General features: G+C 34.5%; 2 protein-coding genes across 2 annotated transcripts; both read right to left on the bottom strand.

Moving 5' to 3' along the window:
* Positions 1-8641: 8641 nt before the first annotated feature.
* On the bottom strand, positions 8642-9761 carry LOC140006678 (heavy metal-associated isoprenylated plant protein 16-like). The gene is made up of 3 exons (XM_072048995.1): positions 9648-9761; positions 9466-9544; positions 8642-9314 (listed from the first exon to the last, which is right to left on the bottom strand). The coding sequence occupies exons 1-3, from the start codon at positions 9651-9653 to the stop codon at positions 9013-9015; spliced, it is 387 nt and encodes a 128-aa protein (XP_071905096.1). The 5' UTR covers positions 9654-9761; the 3' UTR covers positions 8642-9012.
* Positions 9762-12965: 3204 nt separating this feature from the next.
* On the bottom strand, positions 12966-14140 carry LOC140006677 (heavy metal-associated isoprenylated plant protein 16-like). Its single transcript, XM_072048994.1, has 3 exons — positions 14003-14140; positions 13821-13899; positions 12966-13673 (listed from the first exon to the last, which is right to left on the bottom strand). Exons 1-3 carry the CDS (start codon positions 14006-14008, stop codon positions 13372-13374), a joined length of 387 nt encoding a protein of 128 aa, XP_071905095.1. The 5' UTR covers positions 14009-14140; the 3' UTR covers positions 12966-13371.
* Positions 14141-20393: the final 6253 nt, after the last annotated feature.

Raw genomic sequence — 20393 nt, 5'->3', positions numbered from 1 at the left:
AAAATCACACCTGAAAGTCTTACAACGTTGTACAAAAACTAACGTAAACGCTGACATACTAAATTCTAGAATTTGATTTCCTCACTTGCATACTCTGCGAATTTTCAATTCTTTTAATGTATGCGGCCATTGATAGCTCTTTTGACCCTTTAAGTTCTTGTTTCCCCCCTATGAAGAGTACAGCTTTTACGGAAGAAATAAAAAGGAGGTAAAATCTGCATCCAACCACTAATACGTTGAGTAGAGAGCAGACCACCAATTCCCAATAATTGTTTGATTTCTCTTTTCCTCTAGAACAACCATTGCTTTCAGAATTTGTCAAAAACAAACTCAAAAAAAGTCGTGAATATGAAATTCGCGTCTTGGACACGTAAATTAAGACAAAAAGATCGCAGAAGGAAGCATTTGGATTCAAATGAGGTAATCATAAGCTAATTTAAGCATATTACTGTCAACGTTTGTTTGGATTGAGCATTATTTCTCCAATTTTATTTGTTTACATCATTATTACAATTTTCAATACACCTTTTTTTATCTTTCCAATTACCTTTTTATTTCGTATACATCACATCACAAAAAGTGCTACAATAGAAATATCCCAAATAACTTACAATCCAAACAAACCATCGTTTTTTAAATTGTCAACTTTACTATGTGACTTGAAATGCCTTTTTTTTTTTTGGACCGGCGTAAGACTACAAACAAATCAAGTAGTTGAGATTCGGTCTAATTGAGAATGGAGTATTTTTGAAATCAAGTTCGAGTTCGAACTCGACTTGATCAGCTCAAACTTGGTGTTGATTGAGCTTAAGTTGAGTTTTGATTTGAATTACTCGCAAGCGGCCTGACTCGTATACAGCTCTAGAAGGGAGTTTTAGCTATTAAGTTACTTATAAAATTCCACAAAGATAAGGTTATTCTAACTTGAGTTCAATGTCCCCATTTACAAGGTTGTCATTCTATCTAGTGAAAATGCACAATTATTTATTTTTTTTAAGTTCTTTCAATTAAATGAACTACTAGAATTTGGGATACGACCCTCTTAACCAAGGATATGACCCTCTTCTTCTTCTTTTTTTTTATTTAAATGATCAATAATGATTTCCCATTTATCTCCTTAGTGATTTTAACCTGTGACCTGTTAGCAATGTTTTGAAAACCGGACCGGACCGGCCGATTCGACCGGTTGAACCGCGAACCGGCCATGGCACCGGTCCGGTTCAATGACATTGTTGACTTTGCTAGAAAACCGGTCAAAGACCGGTTGAACCGTGAAAACCGCCGAACCGGATTGAACCGGCGGTTTTCCGGTTTTCAGCTTTCCCTCTTTTGTCCGGTTCAATGACATTGTTGACTTTGCTAGAAAACCGGTCAAAGACCGGTTGAACCGGCGGTTTTCCGGTTTTCAGCTTTCCCTCTTTTTTTTTTTTTTTTTTTTTTTTTAAGTTTTGCAAAATGCAGCTATCAAGATTCGAACCAAGACCTTTGTAATAAAAGACCAATGTATTAACCGTTGCACCATCACATCTTATTAGTTTTTTTTGATAACTTATTTATATAAAACAAACACTCATATTTCTTTTTTCCATTTTTCTTACAAAATCTCATCCCCTCATGACTCTTTCTTTTTAATTTTCAACTCTCTCTCTCTCTCTCTCTATCCTCTTTTCTTTTGTCACTCCCTTTTTAATCAAACCTCTTTATTTTTAACTCTTTATTTTTAATTTATTGATATTTTCTTCCATCTTTTAATTTTATTTTTGTCCATTAAATTGAAAAAAGTTAAAAAAGAATTTTTTTTAACCCAAATTATTTAATTGCCACAACCACTCACTTTTATCTTATTTTTTGTTTCTTATCAAATTTACATTTCTTTTTTCGATTTTCTTGACTTCCTTCGAACTCCAAATTTTCTTTTTTAAATTGCAATCTCTAAATCCCAAAACGTAAATTAAAATTTAAGTTCATAATATCTAAATTCTCAGAGACATGAATTTTGTATAATTTCAAAATATTGTGATATTTTGGGGTTGGATTTAGATATAATTGAAATTGAGATGAAATTTATTTGTTTTAACTTATAATTTAAAAAATTTATTTTTAAAAATCCAAGTTATTAAAAAATAGTAAACTTTTCATCATATAAAATATTAAATTAGTCCATTACATGTCTTATTTTGTACATATATATTTATATAAATTATTTTTTAAAAATTTTATTGAACCGAGGTTGAACCGGTCTGACCGGTTGAACCTCGACCCTTTCACTTCACAGGTTCAATTAACTGTCCGGTTTTTAAAACATTGCCTGTTAGTTGTAAGTGAAACATACCAATTCAATTAGGTTGCGCTTCGATGTTGTCAGATATGGCCCTTATCATTATTCATCACTACCTTCTCTGCTCGGGAGAGAGGCAAAGATTTGAAGAGTTTGCTAGCCTGGTTGCCTCCCAATTCTACAGTCATTACCTCCCGATTGATCCTTTTTCTTGGCTTCTTTGTATGGGTCTCGAGCATATTTTGAAGTCCCGAGTTCCAACCTTGCACTTAATTATTCTCTCGTGTGTGGTCACGTCAACCATGTTATTTTGAGCCTCTTATGCGTTGATGACCATCCACAGCCGCGCTGGATCCTGACAGTTCACGGCCAAGATTTTGTTTAAAAAAATTATACGGTTTAGATCTCATATTGTATCTCGTTGTTAACAATATATGTGAGATTCACAAAATTTTGTTTAAAAATTACACATTGTTAAAAGTAAGTTATTCCATGTGCAAATAGAGTTGCATCGTGTGCAAAATGCACGTAACCTTCAGGAGCAACCGTTCCCACCCCTGGTCCACACGGCTTCACTTGGAATGATGCAAGGGATCATTTGAGCAGATGAATGTGACAGCGCACTGATGAATATTTCTGCAATTTCTGCATATTCTTCCTCCACTCCACTTTGGCAGCATTTGGCATGGGATGGCATGTCACATTTTCTTTTTACCTTACTGAGCTTCTGAGATGGACTCAGATGCCTTTTACCCCCAAAAAAAGAAAGAAAAAACAAAAAGCGAGTGTAAAAAGTTTCAACTTTAAAGAATGTCAACCCTAATAGTTATGTTGGGTAAGTGCTTGCAGTTCCGCATGCCTTAGATCCCCTTTTATAATTTTGCTTTGCTTTAACGTTTCTGAGAAATGGTCCTTATAGTGAATGTTCTTGAGGAGGTTTATCTTCAAGCTTTATCTATTGGTCAATATCGTTTTTTCTGCTTTTCCTTTTACAAGGGACCATTTTGCAATTTGCAATCGACCGTGGAAACAAATACTCCTATATCAATTCTTTTTTTTTTTTTTTTCAGTAGAAAGAGATTTCAAATCTTACGAGAAGATAAAAAAAAAGTAGGAGAATTCAGAAATCAAACCAAAAACTTCGCAGTCACGTGCCTAATATTCTTGCCAACTTAGCTCGTGAGTTGTGGGGATTATAAATGCGTCCAATTATGTTTACACAGTGGAATTTAGCTTAATAGACTGTAGAATGCCCAGTTCCCAAAATGGTATTGGGCACCAAGTCCACTCCATGCCAAAACTCCTAAATATTATAGTGATTTCTTTGTGTTTTTAATACTACTACTAGATTGGAAAGGAATACATCAAACTTTTTCTTTTTTAATGAGCCCACATTTTATAGACATGGTCTTATCACATTCTTTTTTTTTCTTTTTGTCAACAACGATACATTTGTATAACCTACTCTATCTTAATCTAAGGAGGAGGAGGAGCCTAAGGAGGCTGTGATAGGGGCTAGTGGGTATACAGATCTAACTAAATCAAGGAAGTGCTATGACACAACCCTTCGATTTTTTTCACTGCAAGTAAAGTTTAAACCCTCACCTATAATCCAAGGAAGGACTTAAACCCGTCCCTGGTGGCCACCGAGCCATTGGCCCAGTGGTTGGTCTTATCACATTCATAATTGGTATAGGTCCACCGACCTTGCTAAAAGAATAAGACATGGACTTTGGGGCTTCCTGAATTCCGGGCCTAATATTGCACGGCAGCTGTTTGTTTTCCTGCCCTCCTTTAGCAAGTCAAACAACCAAATCGAACTGGAAAAAATTTCAGCACCAAATCAATTCAGTGATTTCTTGCCAATTTCTACTGAGCAACCAAAATGAAACTGAGATTTTCTACATTTATTCTATACCTTTGATGTCCCCATTCAATGTCCTTTGATTCTGTGAACATTTTCATGCATCGAATCAGAAGAAGATTTTTATTCCCAGATAAAGAAATTACTGATGTAAGAATTGTCTTCTGCATAGAAATTTGAGGAATGTGTGGTTTTATAGAAGTCCATTATGTATGCAAAAGTCAGTAATAATGCTTCCACACTAACCAAAAAAAAAAAAAAAAAGGGAAAAACAAAGCATTATGTCAAATTCCATTTAGGAGAAGATCAAGGAAATTTGTAAGTTCCATTTAGGTCATTGACAGAGTAATATTATTCCTTGAAGAATTGATGGTTCTGTTTTATTCATGTCGTACATCCTAAAGAAAAAAAAAATGGCATACATCTTTATGATTTTATCGGAATGGGATACGCCTTAGCTTGTCTGTTTCTCTTTTGAAGAATTTGAACGTAGGAGAAGAGGCGTATTTGCTTATCAATCATTATCTTCGTTTTGTTTGGGATGTTTTAGGGTTATTCGTTAAAGATTATTCTAATAGGTGTCCAATAAGTACTCGTTAGCATACATAAATACTTTTCATGTGAAAGTATATAATCACAAATGCAATTGTTACACCCTTCGCATTTAAAATACTCATCCAAATTAACTACACTTTTTTAAAATAAAAATAAAAATTAACACTTAGACCTCCTGAAACGAGTGCCAAATGGACATTCTTCATCCAAAACATTTTTCAAAAAAGAAATAATTTGTATAAATTAGAATCCCTGGCATACTTAGGCCCTGTTTAATAAACCAATTCTGCACTTAATTTTAATAGGTTCAGATTTTAACATTTTCAGACACGCGTTTGATAGTTAAAAATAGAACATCTAAATTAACTAAGAGTCACTGAATTTTTTAGACAAAATTTATTTGAAAAAATAGATGATAAGCTATTCACTTATTATCACTTAATGTGATGTATACTCAAATGTATCACATTTAATACTTAACAATTCGGTAACATAATGAATTCAAATTTTAAATTCCAGCTTTTAGACTTCACCTTTATCAAACACACTTTTCCATTGATAGAAGAGTTCTACATGAACGAATGATTCGGGAAGTGTTCTCAATTAAAATTTGATTTCTCTGAAGAAATAGTAATACTACTGTGTACGACTTCGTTTGACATTTGACTTGATAAGTCCTTCACGTAATAGTTTGTGTTGAAATTTCCTTCCTGTCAAGCATTTTTCTCAACTCTCAAGTGCCGAAAATAACTAATCCCGAACATTGATTGACCAATAGTTTGACAAAGATGTTTACTTTCTGCACGGGGGGGGGGGGGGGGGGGGGGGTAAGACAATCTCGATTATCTATCACCTTGTTGAACACGAAATTTAACAATTGAAATGTATCAACTCTAATCTTGTCTCGATTGCCAACAAATGAATATTGATACTTCAACACCACAATTCCTTCAAAATTTTGTTTCTTGAATTACATCTTAGTAATGAGTTTTACCAAAATCAACTAATTCCTCTTGTAAATTCCTTTTTTGTAACAAGATATACTTTCAATTCCAATGAAATCTGCAATAACGACAGAAAATATATTGAATCCGTCACAGATGCTATAAATTCGCACTAATTTCTCATGTTATCAATTGAATCACAACATTGTGCTAAACTCTAGAACCTCTACCAATTCAAAAAAAAAAACTTGTGCATGATTTGATTATAGAATCCTTCAATTTGCAATCAAATATCGTCCAACATTGGATTTTTGGATGAATCTGTCAATGATCACAAAAGAAAGTAATTTGATCTTGCAGATCTCCAACTCACGAACGCTTCGTCAACCCCTAAGATGGATCAAGTCTAAACCTATCGAAACAAAATTACTTTATTGAGATCAACTCAATAATAGTGTATTATTTGCTGAATGAATATGAGTTAATCCGTCAAGATCTCTTTCCACATCAAGGGTGTTTTTGTCTCATGCAGCGGCTCTGGCCCTGTCTGCATCAGCCAGTCAAATGCTTTTCTTAATGGGATTATGGTAAACAACTCCACATAATTAAACTTCTTTGGCTCTATCTCAGAAGAATGCGGAAAAAAGAATAGCCAGAAAAACAAAAAAAAAAAAAAAAAATCTTTGGATCCAATAGGCCGTAACAACTGAAATCAAATTTTTGAATTTTTTTGCTCTTCGACTGGCTTCAAAATAGGGGGACTAGTGTTTTATAGACAATTTAAGATTAAACGATAACAAGTATGCAAAATTAACCCTTTTCATTATTGACTCTTTAAAATGAAGGAATAACCGAGTGTGCAAAATCAAGCTTTTTCAATAATTTACTCACAACGAAGGTGATAGGGCAAATGGCCATTTGCAATGAGAGGGAAAGCCAGCCAAAGTTGTTAAATTCGCATACAAAACAACCTAAATTTGTTCTTTGGTCCTATCACCCACCCTACAGGTGAGGCTATAGAAAATGTGTTTGCATTTGTGAAAAGCCTTTGCCGCCTGCCCCCAAGAGCTGTCCATCCAAACTTGTGCTTGGATCTTCTCTTGTCCTTCCTCATCAAAACTAGTTTAAATAGCAATCCCTGTACGCATTCGACTTCCATCCTCTCAAAAATTCAGATTTCGAGTATGTTTGAGATAGATAGGGAGAGCAGTAATGAATCTTTGAAAATAGAACATAAGTAAGAAGGATGGAGGAGGAGGGTTTTCTAGTTTGCTTCTTCATTTGATGCTGCATTCTTTGCCACTCTAGAATCGCTGGTAAGTGGACATCTGTTTAGTCATTGACAATAATATGTACACTTGTTTAGTTTCTGGACATTCTTGCATAGTTTAGCACCAAGTTTCTTGAGGTCATAGCTCCTAAACTGAAATGTCAATCTTAACTGTTTGTATTATTCAATTAAGTTCCTTTTGAACTGAGCAAGGCTTGATCAACAGCAATGTAAGACAGCTCCAGGAAATCATAAACATATAATCTCCCTTTTATTTTAAGCCATGAATAGGAGTCAAACTAGTTATCTATCTTGGATAGGAAGTCTAAACTACAACCATTGATTGCTAGATAAGGTTTGAATACTTCAGTGCCTTTCAAGCCCAATAAGATTTTCATGTCAGATTCTGTGCATTGATCCTTCTTGGCCCGCACTTTCCCCTTTGCTAATTAGCTGAGTTGAATGGATAAGCAAAGACTAAAGATGTAGGGACATCCTTCTTTGTAAGTCGTTTTTTTCCTTCTTTTTTGCAAGTTTATGTATGGGTTGGCTGGCAAGTTGATTTAACACTTAGAATATGTTACTTAAGTAATAGCTTCAATTTGTAGTATGCATCTTCCAGTGTTAATGTCGTGACAAAACGTGTTGCACGATGCAGAAAACAATGTTGAAGGAGGATATCAGCTAAATCAACATAATCCAAATAAATGCAGGCAGAAATGGTCTGCCTGGCTCCCTGGATGCCATCTAAGAAAAGCATTGTCAAGATTTCTTGACTCTTCCTAGTTGGCATCAGAGGAGTCAGGCAGGCCCTAATCTTTCTTCGTGGATGGATAAAGAAATGGGCTGCAGGTTTGTTAATTTACTCTCTTTATTTGTGGTTGAAGGAAGCATATTCGTATAGTCATCCATAATCTTATCATACATCAAATTATGCTGTTAAATTGTTGTTTAGTATTTCATTACCGAATGGATATAACCTCTTGATGTGGCTTTAAGTAGGTGCAATTGAGTCAAGTCGAATCGAGTTGAGTCTCAACTTAGTTTTATGAAATTCGAACTTGGGTTCGATCTTAAAAAAATTTTAAAAATAATTATTTTATTTTTAAAAAATAAACAAAATAATAATTGTTTTAAATAAATAATAAAATAATAAAATAATATATTATTAAAATAAATAAAAATATATATATATATAATCGAGTTCGCTCGCGAGTTAATGAGTTAAATATTTTTGAACTCGAGTTCTATTTGGTTAGATCGAACTTAATTCAAGTTCGATGTTGACCGGGTTCAGACTTGAACTACTGACTCTTTTTTTTTTTTTTTTTTTTTGTCAAATATCAACTTCAATATATAGACTTGAACTACTGACGAGTGGCGCGATTTGTTCTGTAGCCCTAAGCTTTAACTGCAATATAAATTGCATAAACCATGTGCGACAAACTACCGTCTTGATTTCTGTGGTTGAGAAACGAAGTTTAATTCATCAAGGATCAACTCATTGGAAAGTCAGAAACTCTCTTATTAATTCAATTACGCAAAGATATCTAATATGCTTCACCTTTCTCTAAAACAAGAGGAAAAAAAAAGTGGTACTACATGGGTATTAGTTTGGATAGAATATTGTTTGAAACAATTACTGAACTACTTTTTGTAATATGATGCATGTGATGTGATTGAAAATATAAAAAAATAAATTAAAAAATATATTTATGACACACGAAATATCATTCGGCAAAATTGAGTTGTCCAAACACTTGTTCCTAGGATGTCAAATACAACCATCGAATATACAAAACAACTACTTGAAACAAGCCAAAATCTTTTTTTTTTTTTTTTTTTTAAGCATGAAACAAGCCAAAATCTAGACCTAGGCAATAGCTCCAACTGGTTTATTAGCACCAAGAAACAGAGTCCTCTCCTTAGGGACCCAAGTATCTTCCCTTCAGCTTAATATGATTGAATTCTCATCTTTATTCCAGTTCTCTAGAGGACCATGCCTAATATTTAGCAGCACCCCCGAACTTCACTTTTCCTTGTATGACTGGGAAAAAGATCGGTAACCATAAAATTCCCAAATTTCTTGTGACCTGCATTCTTACATGATGGTGCAGTTGGAGTCCTCATAGGGGTCTCTAACTTGATAGAGATGGTGAGGTACGCTGCTGTAAACATAAGGATGAGTGGACCAAACCACAGGTGGCTGTGTAGAACTGGGATCTTTGTTGCCATCATCCTTTTTATCGCCATCTTTCTTCTCACCAACTGGGCTCACGGTCACAAGCTCTGCATACCCAACATTTTTTCTGAGCAAAGTTGCAAGCTTCACCGCATCAATCCCATCTCCAACAACCTCTATTTGATCCTTTTCCTTTCCCTGCAAAGCCGTAGATTCCACACCTGAAGATAAAGCAGAGGAATGATGATCAGAATCTGTATAAGAATCTCAGCCAAATTCTTTCTTAGAATCTCAAGAACTAAGGTAATAGAATCAGTTTTATCACGTATTTTGCGGAATCTAATTCTTGAAAAATTGAACTTTCTTCTTTACCTGCGTGACCGACAACAGTTTTGAAGGCCTTCTTGCGGGACTTCTCATCATTCATAGAAAGTCTAATCACGACTTTTTGCTGCAGTTAACAAAATCAAGAAACCAAATTGAAATTAGTTAGCTACATATCTTTTGCCAGACAAGGCACAAGATTAAGTTAAATAAATGAATCAGAGCATCACCTTCATTGCCTTAATTCCCCAGGTAAAACGACTGAAAAAAAATGAACAGCTCTAGCTGAGAAAAGGGACTGCAGAAGTCGTTTTTCTTTCTGCCTTAGAATGGGTTGTTCTGCCGTGCTAGTCAACTGCCGCTCTACCTATTTATAGGGCCCTTTGCTTAGATGACGACAGCTTCAGAAGATACAAAGAAACGTCACTAAATAAGATGACCCACAATGACAATGTCGTGCCAACCATCCCCCATTGTCATTAAAGCTTGGCAAGGGGGAGGCCAATTATTTAAATTTTACCTCTCCAATTATCACATTACATGACTCTGTTTAAAAATTTAGATGAATTCATAATGTATTTGTTTGGTACGTGGTCATTCAGTCTCCTCTGAATTATTCTTGAATTTCTTCAGATCCGTTCGATCTCTTTAATATAAAATAAAATAGATTATACAATAATTATCGTTTAAAAAAAATAAACGGTCAATGACCAATTCCATAGACCCAAAAGGTCAAGAAGGTGGAACTTGGCACAGTGGACCAAGAAGCCTGAAACACGACTTGGTATTCCAGTGGGGCTGGTCTCATCAGAAACTCGTCCAGACTTTTGTGACGACCGAGTAAACCTTCCTTATTGAATAGAATTCGATGCTAGTTAAGTTGTTGAAATTGGCTTTTACATTATAGAACTTGAGATACAGTAGTGAGTATTTGAGTAAATCAAGTTACTTGAACTCAAGTGAATCCGAATTAGGCGAAAGGTCGGTTGGAAAACTAGGTTGGGATAGCAAATATAGCAGGTTGTAAATCAATTTCAAACTCGCTGAAGAAGTGAAAATGAATTAGAAGACTATATAGTGTTAGGCCAAATATGATCATTTGCACTCCGCAGCAGGATGTGAAGAGTTGTTTCATAGCAAGAATATGTCGTTTTCGAGGGGTTTGGGACTCAATCAGAGAGAGTTGATGAACCTTATACCCAAAAGGGTGAAAACGGGGGGAAGGATGCAGAAGAGGGCGGCGCAATGTGAAAATTTGTTGAATCATCAATCTCCACCAACCACAGATATTCATAATACGAGTGAATAAGCAATACTACTTTTGTTTTTGTTTGGATTGCCATTTATATTCAAAAAATTTTTACATTCTCCATGAATACATTTATCAATCACATTTTTGCTTCACATACATCATCAAATCGTTAGAGTAATTTTTTTTTTTTTTTTTACAAAAACTCCAAAAAATAGCAGTTCAAACAGACAATTTTAATTTTTTCTATACAAAAAAATTAAAAATTAGATATTCACGACGGACTGTTAATTATCAGCTACCTTGTTTCTTTCTGAAGATTAGAGCCAAAAAAAAAAAACAAAGAAACACTTTAAAATTAATAAATGGCTTTTAGTTGGGGCCAATATTCAACAAAAAGTTGTGTTATTTTTTTGAAACAAAATATTAGTTGGAAAATTCTCACAACTTTGAGTAGCCTCCAACTTTAGCCGGGTCCTTTCTCCTAAACGCGTCAACTTTGTGTGTGAAGTGTGAACGCGTGAAATTTAGGAGCAGTCCTCCAATGGAAACCAAATTTGACTTGCTGTAGGTTGAGGAGGCCTTCCTCTTACATCTTTTTAAGCATTAATGTCTTGAATGTTCTAGCCACAAAAGAACTATTGCAAAAAAAAAAAAAAAAAAAAAGTGAAACAATTGAAATAAACATGAGTTCAAGCTCAATCCCAGAAATTTGTCTAACAAGAAAACCGCAGGAAATTGCACCCAACAACATCTTAATCCAGGCACAGAAGATATACGTACTGCTGACTACTTTGACTTAGGAAAATTCAACACAAAAAAAAAAGGGGTAATCTCTCAAACACAAAAGGAGGGAGGAGTAAAAGAAAAGTCTTTTAGGTGGATTCCGGCACTAAAAATATTTGTCCATTTGAAGGTATTGTCTCACCTTTCATTGGAATCAGATAACATGATTATACTGTGAACCCTATATCATTGTATCATTAGGTCGTGTTGTGTATGTAACTTATCAAAAGTTCTGATTTCATTTCCTTATGTTTGGAAAATATGTGAACCGATGACTGCTTTGATGTAGGAACATTAAAAGAAAGAAAGACCCAAAAAAAAAAAAAAGAAGATTTGGTGCACATTTTATCGTCAAATTTAAGAAAATTTCAGAATTTTATGAATCGATAGTGTAACAACTAACAATCATAGGACTTTTTTCATTAGAACGTGTTGCAGAAAACAATAATGTTGAAGAAGGATATCAGCTAAATCAACATCATCCAAATAAATGCAGGCAGAAATGGTCTGCCTGGCTCCCTGGATGCCATCTAACAAAAGCATTGTCAAGATTTCTTGACTCTTCTTAGTTGGCATCAGAGGAGTCAGGCAGGCCCTAATCTTTCTTAGTGGATGTATAAAGAAATGGGCTGCAGGTTGGTTAATTTACTCCCTTTATTTTTGGTTGAAGGAAGCATATTCGTATAGTCATCCATAATCTTATCATACATCAGATTATACTGTTAAATTGTTGTTTAGTATTTCGTTACCAAATGGATATAACCTCTTGACGTGGCTTTAAGTAGGGTGCAAACGAGTCAGGTCGAATTTCAACTTAGTTTTATGAAACTTGAATTCTAACTCGAATTCGGCTAGCTCTCAATGTAAAGTTCGAATTCGAAATTAAAAAATTAAAAAATTAATTATTTTTATTTTTAAAAATAAATAAAATAATAATTTTGTAACAAATAATAAAATATTAAAAATATATATATAATTTTACTATTAAAATAAAAAATAAAATATATATATAATTGAGTCGGCTCGTGAATTAACGAGCTAAATATTTTTGAACCTGAATTCGCCTTAGTCAGTTCTAATCGAGCTCAGACTGAAACTGCTCGTGAGCGATTCGATCCATTTGGTTTTAACTACAATATAACTTGCATAAACCATGTGCTACAAACTACCATCTTGATTTCTATGGTTGAGAAACGAAGCTTAATTAATGAAGGATCAACTCGTTGGAAAGTCAAAAACTCTCTTATTAATTCAATTACGCAAATAAATCTAATATGCTTCAACTTTCTCTCTGCCAAAACAAATCAAACTTACAAAACAAGGGAAAAAAAAAGTGGTACTACACGGATATTAGTATTTAGATAAAGTATTAGTTGAAATATTATTTAAAATAATTGTTATACTATTTCTTGTGATATAAAAAAATAACACGAAAGGTGGATTGAAAATATAATAAAGTGATTGAAAATATTAAAAAAAAATTAAAAAATGTATCTACGACGCAGACAAAATATTAGTTATCCAAACACTTGTTCCTGGGATCTCAAATACAACCATCGAATATACAAACCAACTCATGTTATCATTTGAAAAAAAAAAAAAAAGAATATACAAACCAACTACTTTTTTTTTTCTTTCGAAATCCAAAAAGCTTACATCAATTTTTACACTTGAAACAAGCCAAAATTTAGACCTAGGCAATAGCTCCAACTGGTTTATTAGCCCCAGGAAACAGTCCTCCCCCTACGGACCCAAGTATCTTCCCTTCACCTTAATATGATTGAATTCTCATCTTTATTCCAATTCTCTAGAGGACCATGCCTAAAATTTAGCAGCGCCCCTGAACTGCACTTTTCCTTGTATGACTGGGAAAAAGATCGGTAACCATAAAATTCCCAAATTTCTTGTGTCCTGCATTCTTACATGATGGTGCAGTTGGAGTCCTCATAGGGGTCTCTAACTTGATAGAGATGGTGAGGTACACTGCTGTAAACATAAGGATGAGTGGACCAAACCACAGGTGGCTGTGTAGAACTGGGATCTTTGTTGCCATCATCCTTTTTATCACCATCTTTCTTCTCACCAACCGGGCTCACGGTCAAAAGCTCTGCATACCCAACATTTTTTCTGAGCAAAGTTGCAAGCTTCACTGCATCAATCCCATCTCCAACAACCTCTATTTGATCCTTTTCCTTTCCCTGCAAAGCCGTAGATTCCACACCTGAAGATAAAGCAGAGGAATGATGATCAGAATCTGTATAAGAATCTTAGCCAAATTCTTAGAATCTCAAGAACTAAGGTAATAGAATCAGTTTTATCACGTATTTTGCGGAATCTAATTCTTGAAAAATCGAACTTTCTTCTTTACCTGCGTGACCGACAACAGTTTTGAAGGCCTTCTTGCGGGACTTCTCATCATTCATAGAAAGTCTAATCACGACTTTTTGCTGCAGTTAACAAAATCAAGAAACCAAATTGAAATTAGTTAGCTACATATCTTTTGCCAGGCAAGGCACAAGATTAAGTTAAATAAATGAATCAGAGCATCACCTTCATTGCCTTAATTCCGCAAGTAAAACGACTGAAAAAAAATGAACAGCTCTAGCTGAGAAAAGAGACTGCAGAAGTCGTTTTTCTTTCGGCCTTAGAATGGGTTATTCTGCCGTTCTAGTCAAGTGCCACTCTACCTATTTATAGACCCTTTACTTAGATGAGGACAGCTTCAGAAGATACAAAGAAACATCGCTAAATAAGATGACCCACAATGACGATATCGTGCCAACCACCAGCCTTTGGCATTAAAGGTTGATCGAATGGGAGGTGAATGATTTAAATTTTAGCTTCCCAGTTATCATATTAAATGGCTCTTCTTGAAAAATTCAAATGAATGTGCAGTACATTCGTCTGATTCGGCAGTGATTCAATCTCTATCGAATTATCGTTGAATCTCTTCAGGTCCGTCCCCTCCTCTAATATAGAATAAAATAAGACGATATCGTGCCGTTGACGGTCAATGATCAGTTCCATAGACCCAGAAAAGGTCATCTTCAGTGCTATCACCTAGAAGGTGGAACTCGGGACGATATGCACCAAGTAGCCAGAAACACGACTTGGTATTCCAGTGGGGCTGGTCTCATCAGCAACTCGTCCAGAATTTTGTGACGACTGAGTAAACCTACCTTATTGAATAGAATTCGATATCAGTTAAGTTGTTGAAATTGGCTTTTACATTATAGAACTGAGTATTTGAGCAAATCAAGTTACTTGAACTTGAGTCAATCCGAATTAGTGGAAAGGTCGGTTGGGAAACCAGGTTGGGATAGCAAATATAGCAGGTTGTAAACCAGGTTGGGATAATGAATTAAAAGACTATAGCGTTGGGCCAAATATGATCATTTGTACTCAGCAGGAGGATGTGGAGAGTTGTTTCATAGCAAGAGTATGTCGTTTTCGAGGGGGCTTGGGACTCAATCTGAGAGAGTTGAGGAACCTTATGCCCAAAAGGAAAAAAACGGGGGGAAGGATGCGGAAGAGGGCGCAGTATGTGAAAATTTGTTGAATCATCAATATGCTCCAACAACAGAGATTCATAATACGAGTGGATGAGCAATACTGCTTTTGTTTTTGTTTGGATTGCCATTTATCTTCAAAAAAATTTTACGTTCTCCATGAATACATTTTTCAATCATATTTTTACTTTACATACATCAAATCATTACAGCATTTTCTTTTTTTTTATTGCAAAAACTCCAAAAAATAGCAGTTTAGATGGGCAGTTTTAATTTTTTTTATACAAAAAATTTAAAATAAGATATACACGAAGGACCCTTAATTATCAGTTACCTTGTTTCTTTCTTAAGGTTAGAGCCAATAAAACAATAAACAAAGAAATACTTTAAAATTAATAAATGGCTTTTAGTTGGGGCCAATATTCAACAAAAAGTTGCGTCATTTTTTTGAAACAACGATAAGTTTAATTCCATTAGTTGGAAAATTCTCACACCCTTGAGTAGCCTTCAACTTTAGCCGGGTCCTTTCTCCTAAACGCGTCAACTTTGTGTGTGAACGTGTGAACGCGTGAAATTGAGGAGCAGTCCTCCAATGGAAACCAAATTTGACTTGCTGTAGCTTGACGAGGTCTTCCTCTTACATATTTTTCAACATTAATGTCTTGAATAGTTGAATGTGATGTTCTGGCCACAAAAGAACTATTGCAAAAAAGAAAAAGAAAAGCGAAACAATTGAAATAAACACGAGTTCAAGTTCAATCCCAGAAATTTGTCTAACAAGAAAACCGCAGGAAATTGAACCCAACAACATCTTAATCCAGGCACAGAAGGATCGATTTTGCAAAGCCATATGACTATATCATGTTTGGAAAATATACGTACTGCTGACTACTTTGACTGAGGAAAATTCAACACGGAAAAATAATAAATGGGGTAATCTCTCGAACACAAAAGGAGGAGTAAAAGAAAAGTCTTTTAGGTGTATTCCCGCACTAAAAATATTTGTCCATTTGAAGGTATATTGTCTCACCTTTCATTGGAATCACATAAAATATGCCCTGAACCCTATATCATTGTATCATTGGGTCGTGTTGTGTATGTAACTTATCAAAAGTTCTAATTTCATTTCCTTATGTTTGGAAAAATATGTGAACCGATGACTACTTTGATGTAGGAACATTAAAAGAAAGAAAGACCCAAAAAAAAAAAAGAAAGAAGAAGCTTTGGTGCACATTTTGTTAGTCAAATTTAAGAAAATTCTAGAATTTTATGAATCGACAGTGTAACAACTAACAACCATAGGACTTTTTTCATTAGAATGTGAAATTTATAGGGTAGCCAAAAACCAATCGTACAGCTAGCAAGTATCCCACCTCTTGGAACAACGTATCCTTGACTAGATCTTCTTTGAGTCGCCGGGAAGTCCTTCCGTCTACGACTCTAGATTTGATAATTCAATTCATCATTTAAATTTAAAAAATTTAAATTTTAACATATTTCAGATGCATTTGATCATAAAAAATAGAATATTTAAATTAATTAAATGGTATTAAATTCTTAAACTAAAACTTGTTCCAAAAAAATAAATAATAAACTATTCACTATTCACTAAATATAAATATAATATACACTCAAATGTATCAGATTTAATACTTAATAGTTCGACGATTCAACGGACTCAGACTCTAGATTTCATATTTCAGTTTTCAAATTCCAATTTTATCAAGCGCCCTCTAATTATAGATCAACGTGCCTTGGTATCATAGAATAGTACTAAAACACTACTAATAATTTTCCTCGTGATCATAAATCAGCGTGGCGAAGACTGACTGCTCCTTCGTCTTTTACTAGAGCATCATCTTCAATATAAAGTCTCTGAAAATTACTATTATTCTTTTGAGTCTTTTTTTTTTTTTCCCACTTGAATTCCAGTTTAATAAAAGGGTTCCTCAAACGATTTTGCGAGGTCCACTTAAGTCCCTTAATCACTGTTTGAGCTTTTGATGAATTGCACAATTATTTAGAAGAATCCAGAATGGATGCATATTGTTTAACGTGATGAATTTTAGCGCCGGCTGAGCTGAGCTGAGCTGATTGATTGATCAGTTTTGTCGTTTACGTAGTTAGTATTCATTATTACCATTCCCTTTTGCGGACGAGTGATTATCCTCGCAAACAATCTCCTTGGCTTCCATAAGTCGTTTCTTCCGGGATCAACAAAATGTGAACTTCGAGAGGTAATTAAACACCGAGGCATTTACTTCTCAGGAATGGATAGGTCCACCTCGTGATCTTGTCCAACGAAAAATCATACTCCCTCCGTCCCGTTTTGTTAGTCTTGATTTTTTTTTCACACAGATTAAGAAAGTGTAATTAATTTGGTTGGAAACATAAATTTAGATTAATAATTTCCTAAAATACCCTTATGCTAAGATAGACTTTTCATTTATCTATGCATTGAAAAAGCTCAATGTATTCAATGTAGTGGGTTAGTATTTAATAACAATGTATTAATAACAAGATATTTAATAAGGGTATTTTAGATAATTTGAAAGATTACTACATTCCTTAATGGGAAAGTGGACTACAATTTGGGACAGACGAAAAAGGAAAACAAGACTATCAAAGTGGGACGGAGGGAGTACTCCATATGTATCCTCGGATCTTCTTGTCTGAGTTGCCAAGAAGTCGTTTGGTTTATAGCCCCCAAAAAAAAAAAAATGATTGAGGATTTTAGTACACAAATGATTGACTGTTTATTCCATTTTTTTTATGTACACTAATTCAATTTTATGATGTCCAATTATTTGTTTCATGAGGATTTTAGTCCACAAATGATTGACTGTTGAAATCACATAGACATCCATATAGTTAGTATAATAACGCTATTGACTGTTATCATAATTTTCTACACTTTGTCGCTACAACAAGGACAAAGAGGGTGTGTGGCACGGGTTGTTGCAGCCTAACTTTGCCCTCGTCTTTAATTAATGTCCTCACAAACAATTACTGTTATCATGGTTTGTTTGGATAGTGTATTATTTGAAATATTATTTGGAATAATTACTGTAGCACTTTTTGTGATGTGATGTATGTGAGATAAAAAGGTGATTGGGAATATAAAAAGTTAGGTTGGGAAATGTGTTTGTGATGCAAGCAAAATATTATTTGAAATAATGGAGGTATCCAAACACTTTTTAACCTGTTCTGGAATATATAGGGGCCAAACCTGTTCTTCCCTTCCATTAACAATTCCCTTCCTCACTTAATATCAACGACGTATTTTTTTAGCTAAATAAATTTATGAAATATTATATGCTGAATACTTGAAATAGCGCAGGTAATTAACCCTTAGCAAGGACTACTGAGTCATCAAGATGTGAACTTTGTGATCAAGGTCATTACATACCAAAGCATTTAGTTACCAGCAAATGGATAGGTCCAGCTCGGATGATGATCTTTGTCCAAGGAAAAAAACATGATATGTATCCTCGGACCTTGTTTTGAGTTGCCAAGTTGCCGTTTGGCTAATTTCCACTTGCCACATCAACAAACACACTCTGAGAATATTCTATGTGACAGAGCAGCTAGCGTGGTCGAGACGGAAATGGGGCAGGAACGGTTGTCTCCTGGAAGTTGACTGGCTTTGATTTGGCCAAAAAATTCACATCTTGTAATTCGATTTTCACGTCATGTATGAGACCTACAAAAAACTGTTCTAAAATTACGTCGTGTGCAAAGAAAGTTATATCGTGTGCAATCAAAGTTACACACAGTGAAAAATGCACACAATCGACAGAAACGGCTGCAACCGTCTGTGCCCCTTGTCCGAGACGCACTAATTCATCTTTCTTTTATTAAAGAATAATAATATTCAACGTAAAGTGTTTGATTTTTCTTTTGACATTTTCACCATGTTAATTGGTAGTTTAGTTAAAAATAAATAAATAGATTTTTATAGTGTTTTTACGAAGACCACCATGTTTCTACTTTCTGCCTGGTCTCTCCTTCGAGTCATTCATGCACGTCAAAGTCAATGGTTGGCCAAGTTTTCTCGTTTGAGTATTTACTTTATGGCAATGGTGGCAATGGTTGTTAGAATGTCTATCTCCTCGTATCGTATGATCATCTTAGATCATATATTGAGAATAATAAGGGTCATTTCTTAAGAGTCAAGTTAATACACAAGAAAAGGAAAATCAAGTCTTCTGGTAATTAATACTCAAAATTGATTAGTGTTTACCATCTGGGCACATATTAACTCCATTTTTTTTTTTCCTATGTAACCTAATCCGATTCTATGATATTCCTTAGTGCACCAGTTATTTGCTTCATGAAAATTCTATGATATTCCTTGTTCGATAACGTTACGTGTCTATCCTATTTTGTTTTGTTGTTTTTGTACGAGAAAATGTGTGGAACAGCTGCTGCAACGTACCTTTGCCAAACTTTTAACCTGATGTGAAGGAAGATATTTTTTTTGGTCTTTAATGTTATCATCAAATTTATAGTTTTGTTAGATATGTTGTAACATTTGATTTTCAGATCTATATGATTTGATGTACTTAGTCCTGTTTGATAACTCAATTCAATACTTAAATTTGATGGATTCAGATTTTAACGTATTCAGTCCGTTTGATAACAAAAAAATTGGACATCTGAATTAATTAAGTAACGCTGAATTTTCTACACAAAACTTGTTCCTAAAATTAAGTGATAAACTATTCACTTATCACTGAATGTGATATGTACTCAAACGTATTTGATTTAATACTTAACAATTCAATAACTTAATGGATTCAGATTTCAAATTTCATATTTCAGATTTCAATTTTATCGAACGCACCCTCAGTGCCATTAGTGTAGACATTAGAATGCAAAATTTTCATTCTTTATTAACAAAAAAAAAAAAAAAAAAAAACTTTAACCTAACAAAGGATCTCATTGCCTTCCTTCCGTATAACAAATGGTTATGCTTGCGTGGTTGATTTATGGATTGGATACGCTCAAATTTGTGGTTCAACTATCAAACTTTCCAATCAAGGAGATGCTGTCAACCATCAAATTTATGAGATCCTATCTACTTTTTCACCCCTCTTATGGGTCCCAAACGATTAATTCTTTGTGCTGCAAAATTTTAATTAAGTATAATCCCGCAGAGAGAGAGAGAGAGAGAGAGAGAGGGGGGGCCCTGTATAGGACTATTCGATAATTCGAAGACCAAGACTTTAGCGATTTATTGATTGCAGCCATAATAAGGATTAGGACTAGTGCTTGTGATTTGAGATTGTAGTCTTATAGAATCTTCTGTCCTGGCCCTGAGTAGTGAGTGGTGAGTACCCCATGGGACAAACCAAGAAGGGAGACTTCCTTCCCTCATTTGACTTGGAATTGCTATGATTAATTATGGAATGAAATACTTTTCCACCGCA

Source organism: Coffea arabica, chromosome 5e, assembly GCF_036785885.1.
Source record: "Coffea arabica cultivar ET-39 chromosome 5e, Coffea Arabica ET-39 HiFi, whole genome shotgun sequence".
Taxonomy (NCBI): domain Eukaryota; kingdom Viridiplantae; phylum Streptophyta; class Magnoliopsida; order Gentianales; family Rubiaceae; genus Coffea; species Coffea arabica.
This window is presented reverse-complemented; position numbering and strand designations above follow the sequence as displayed.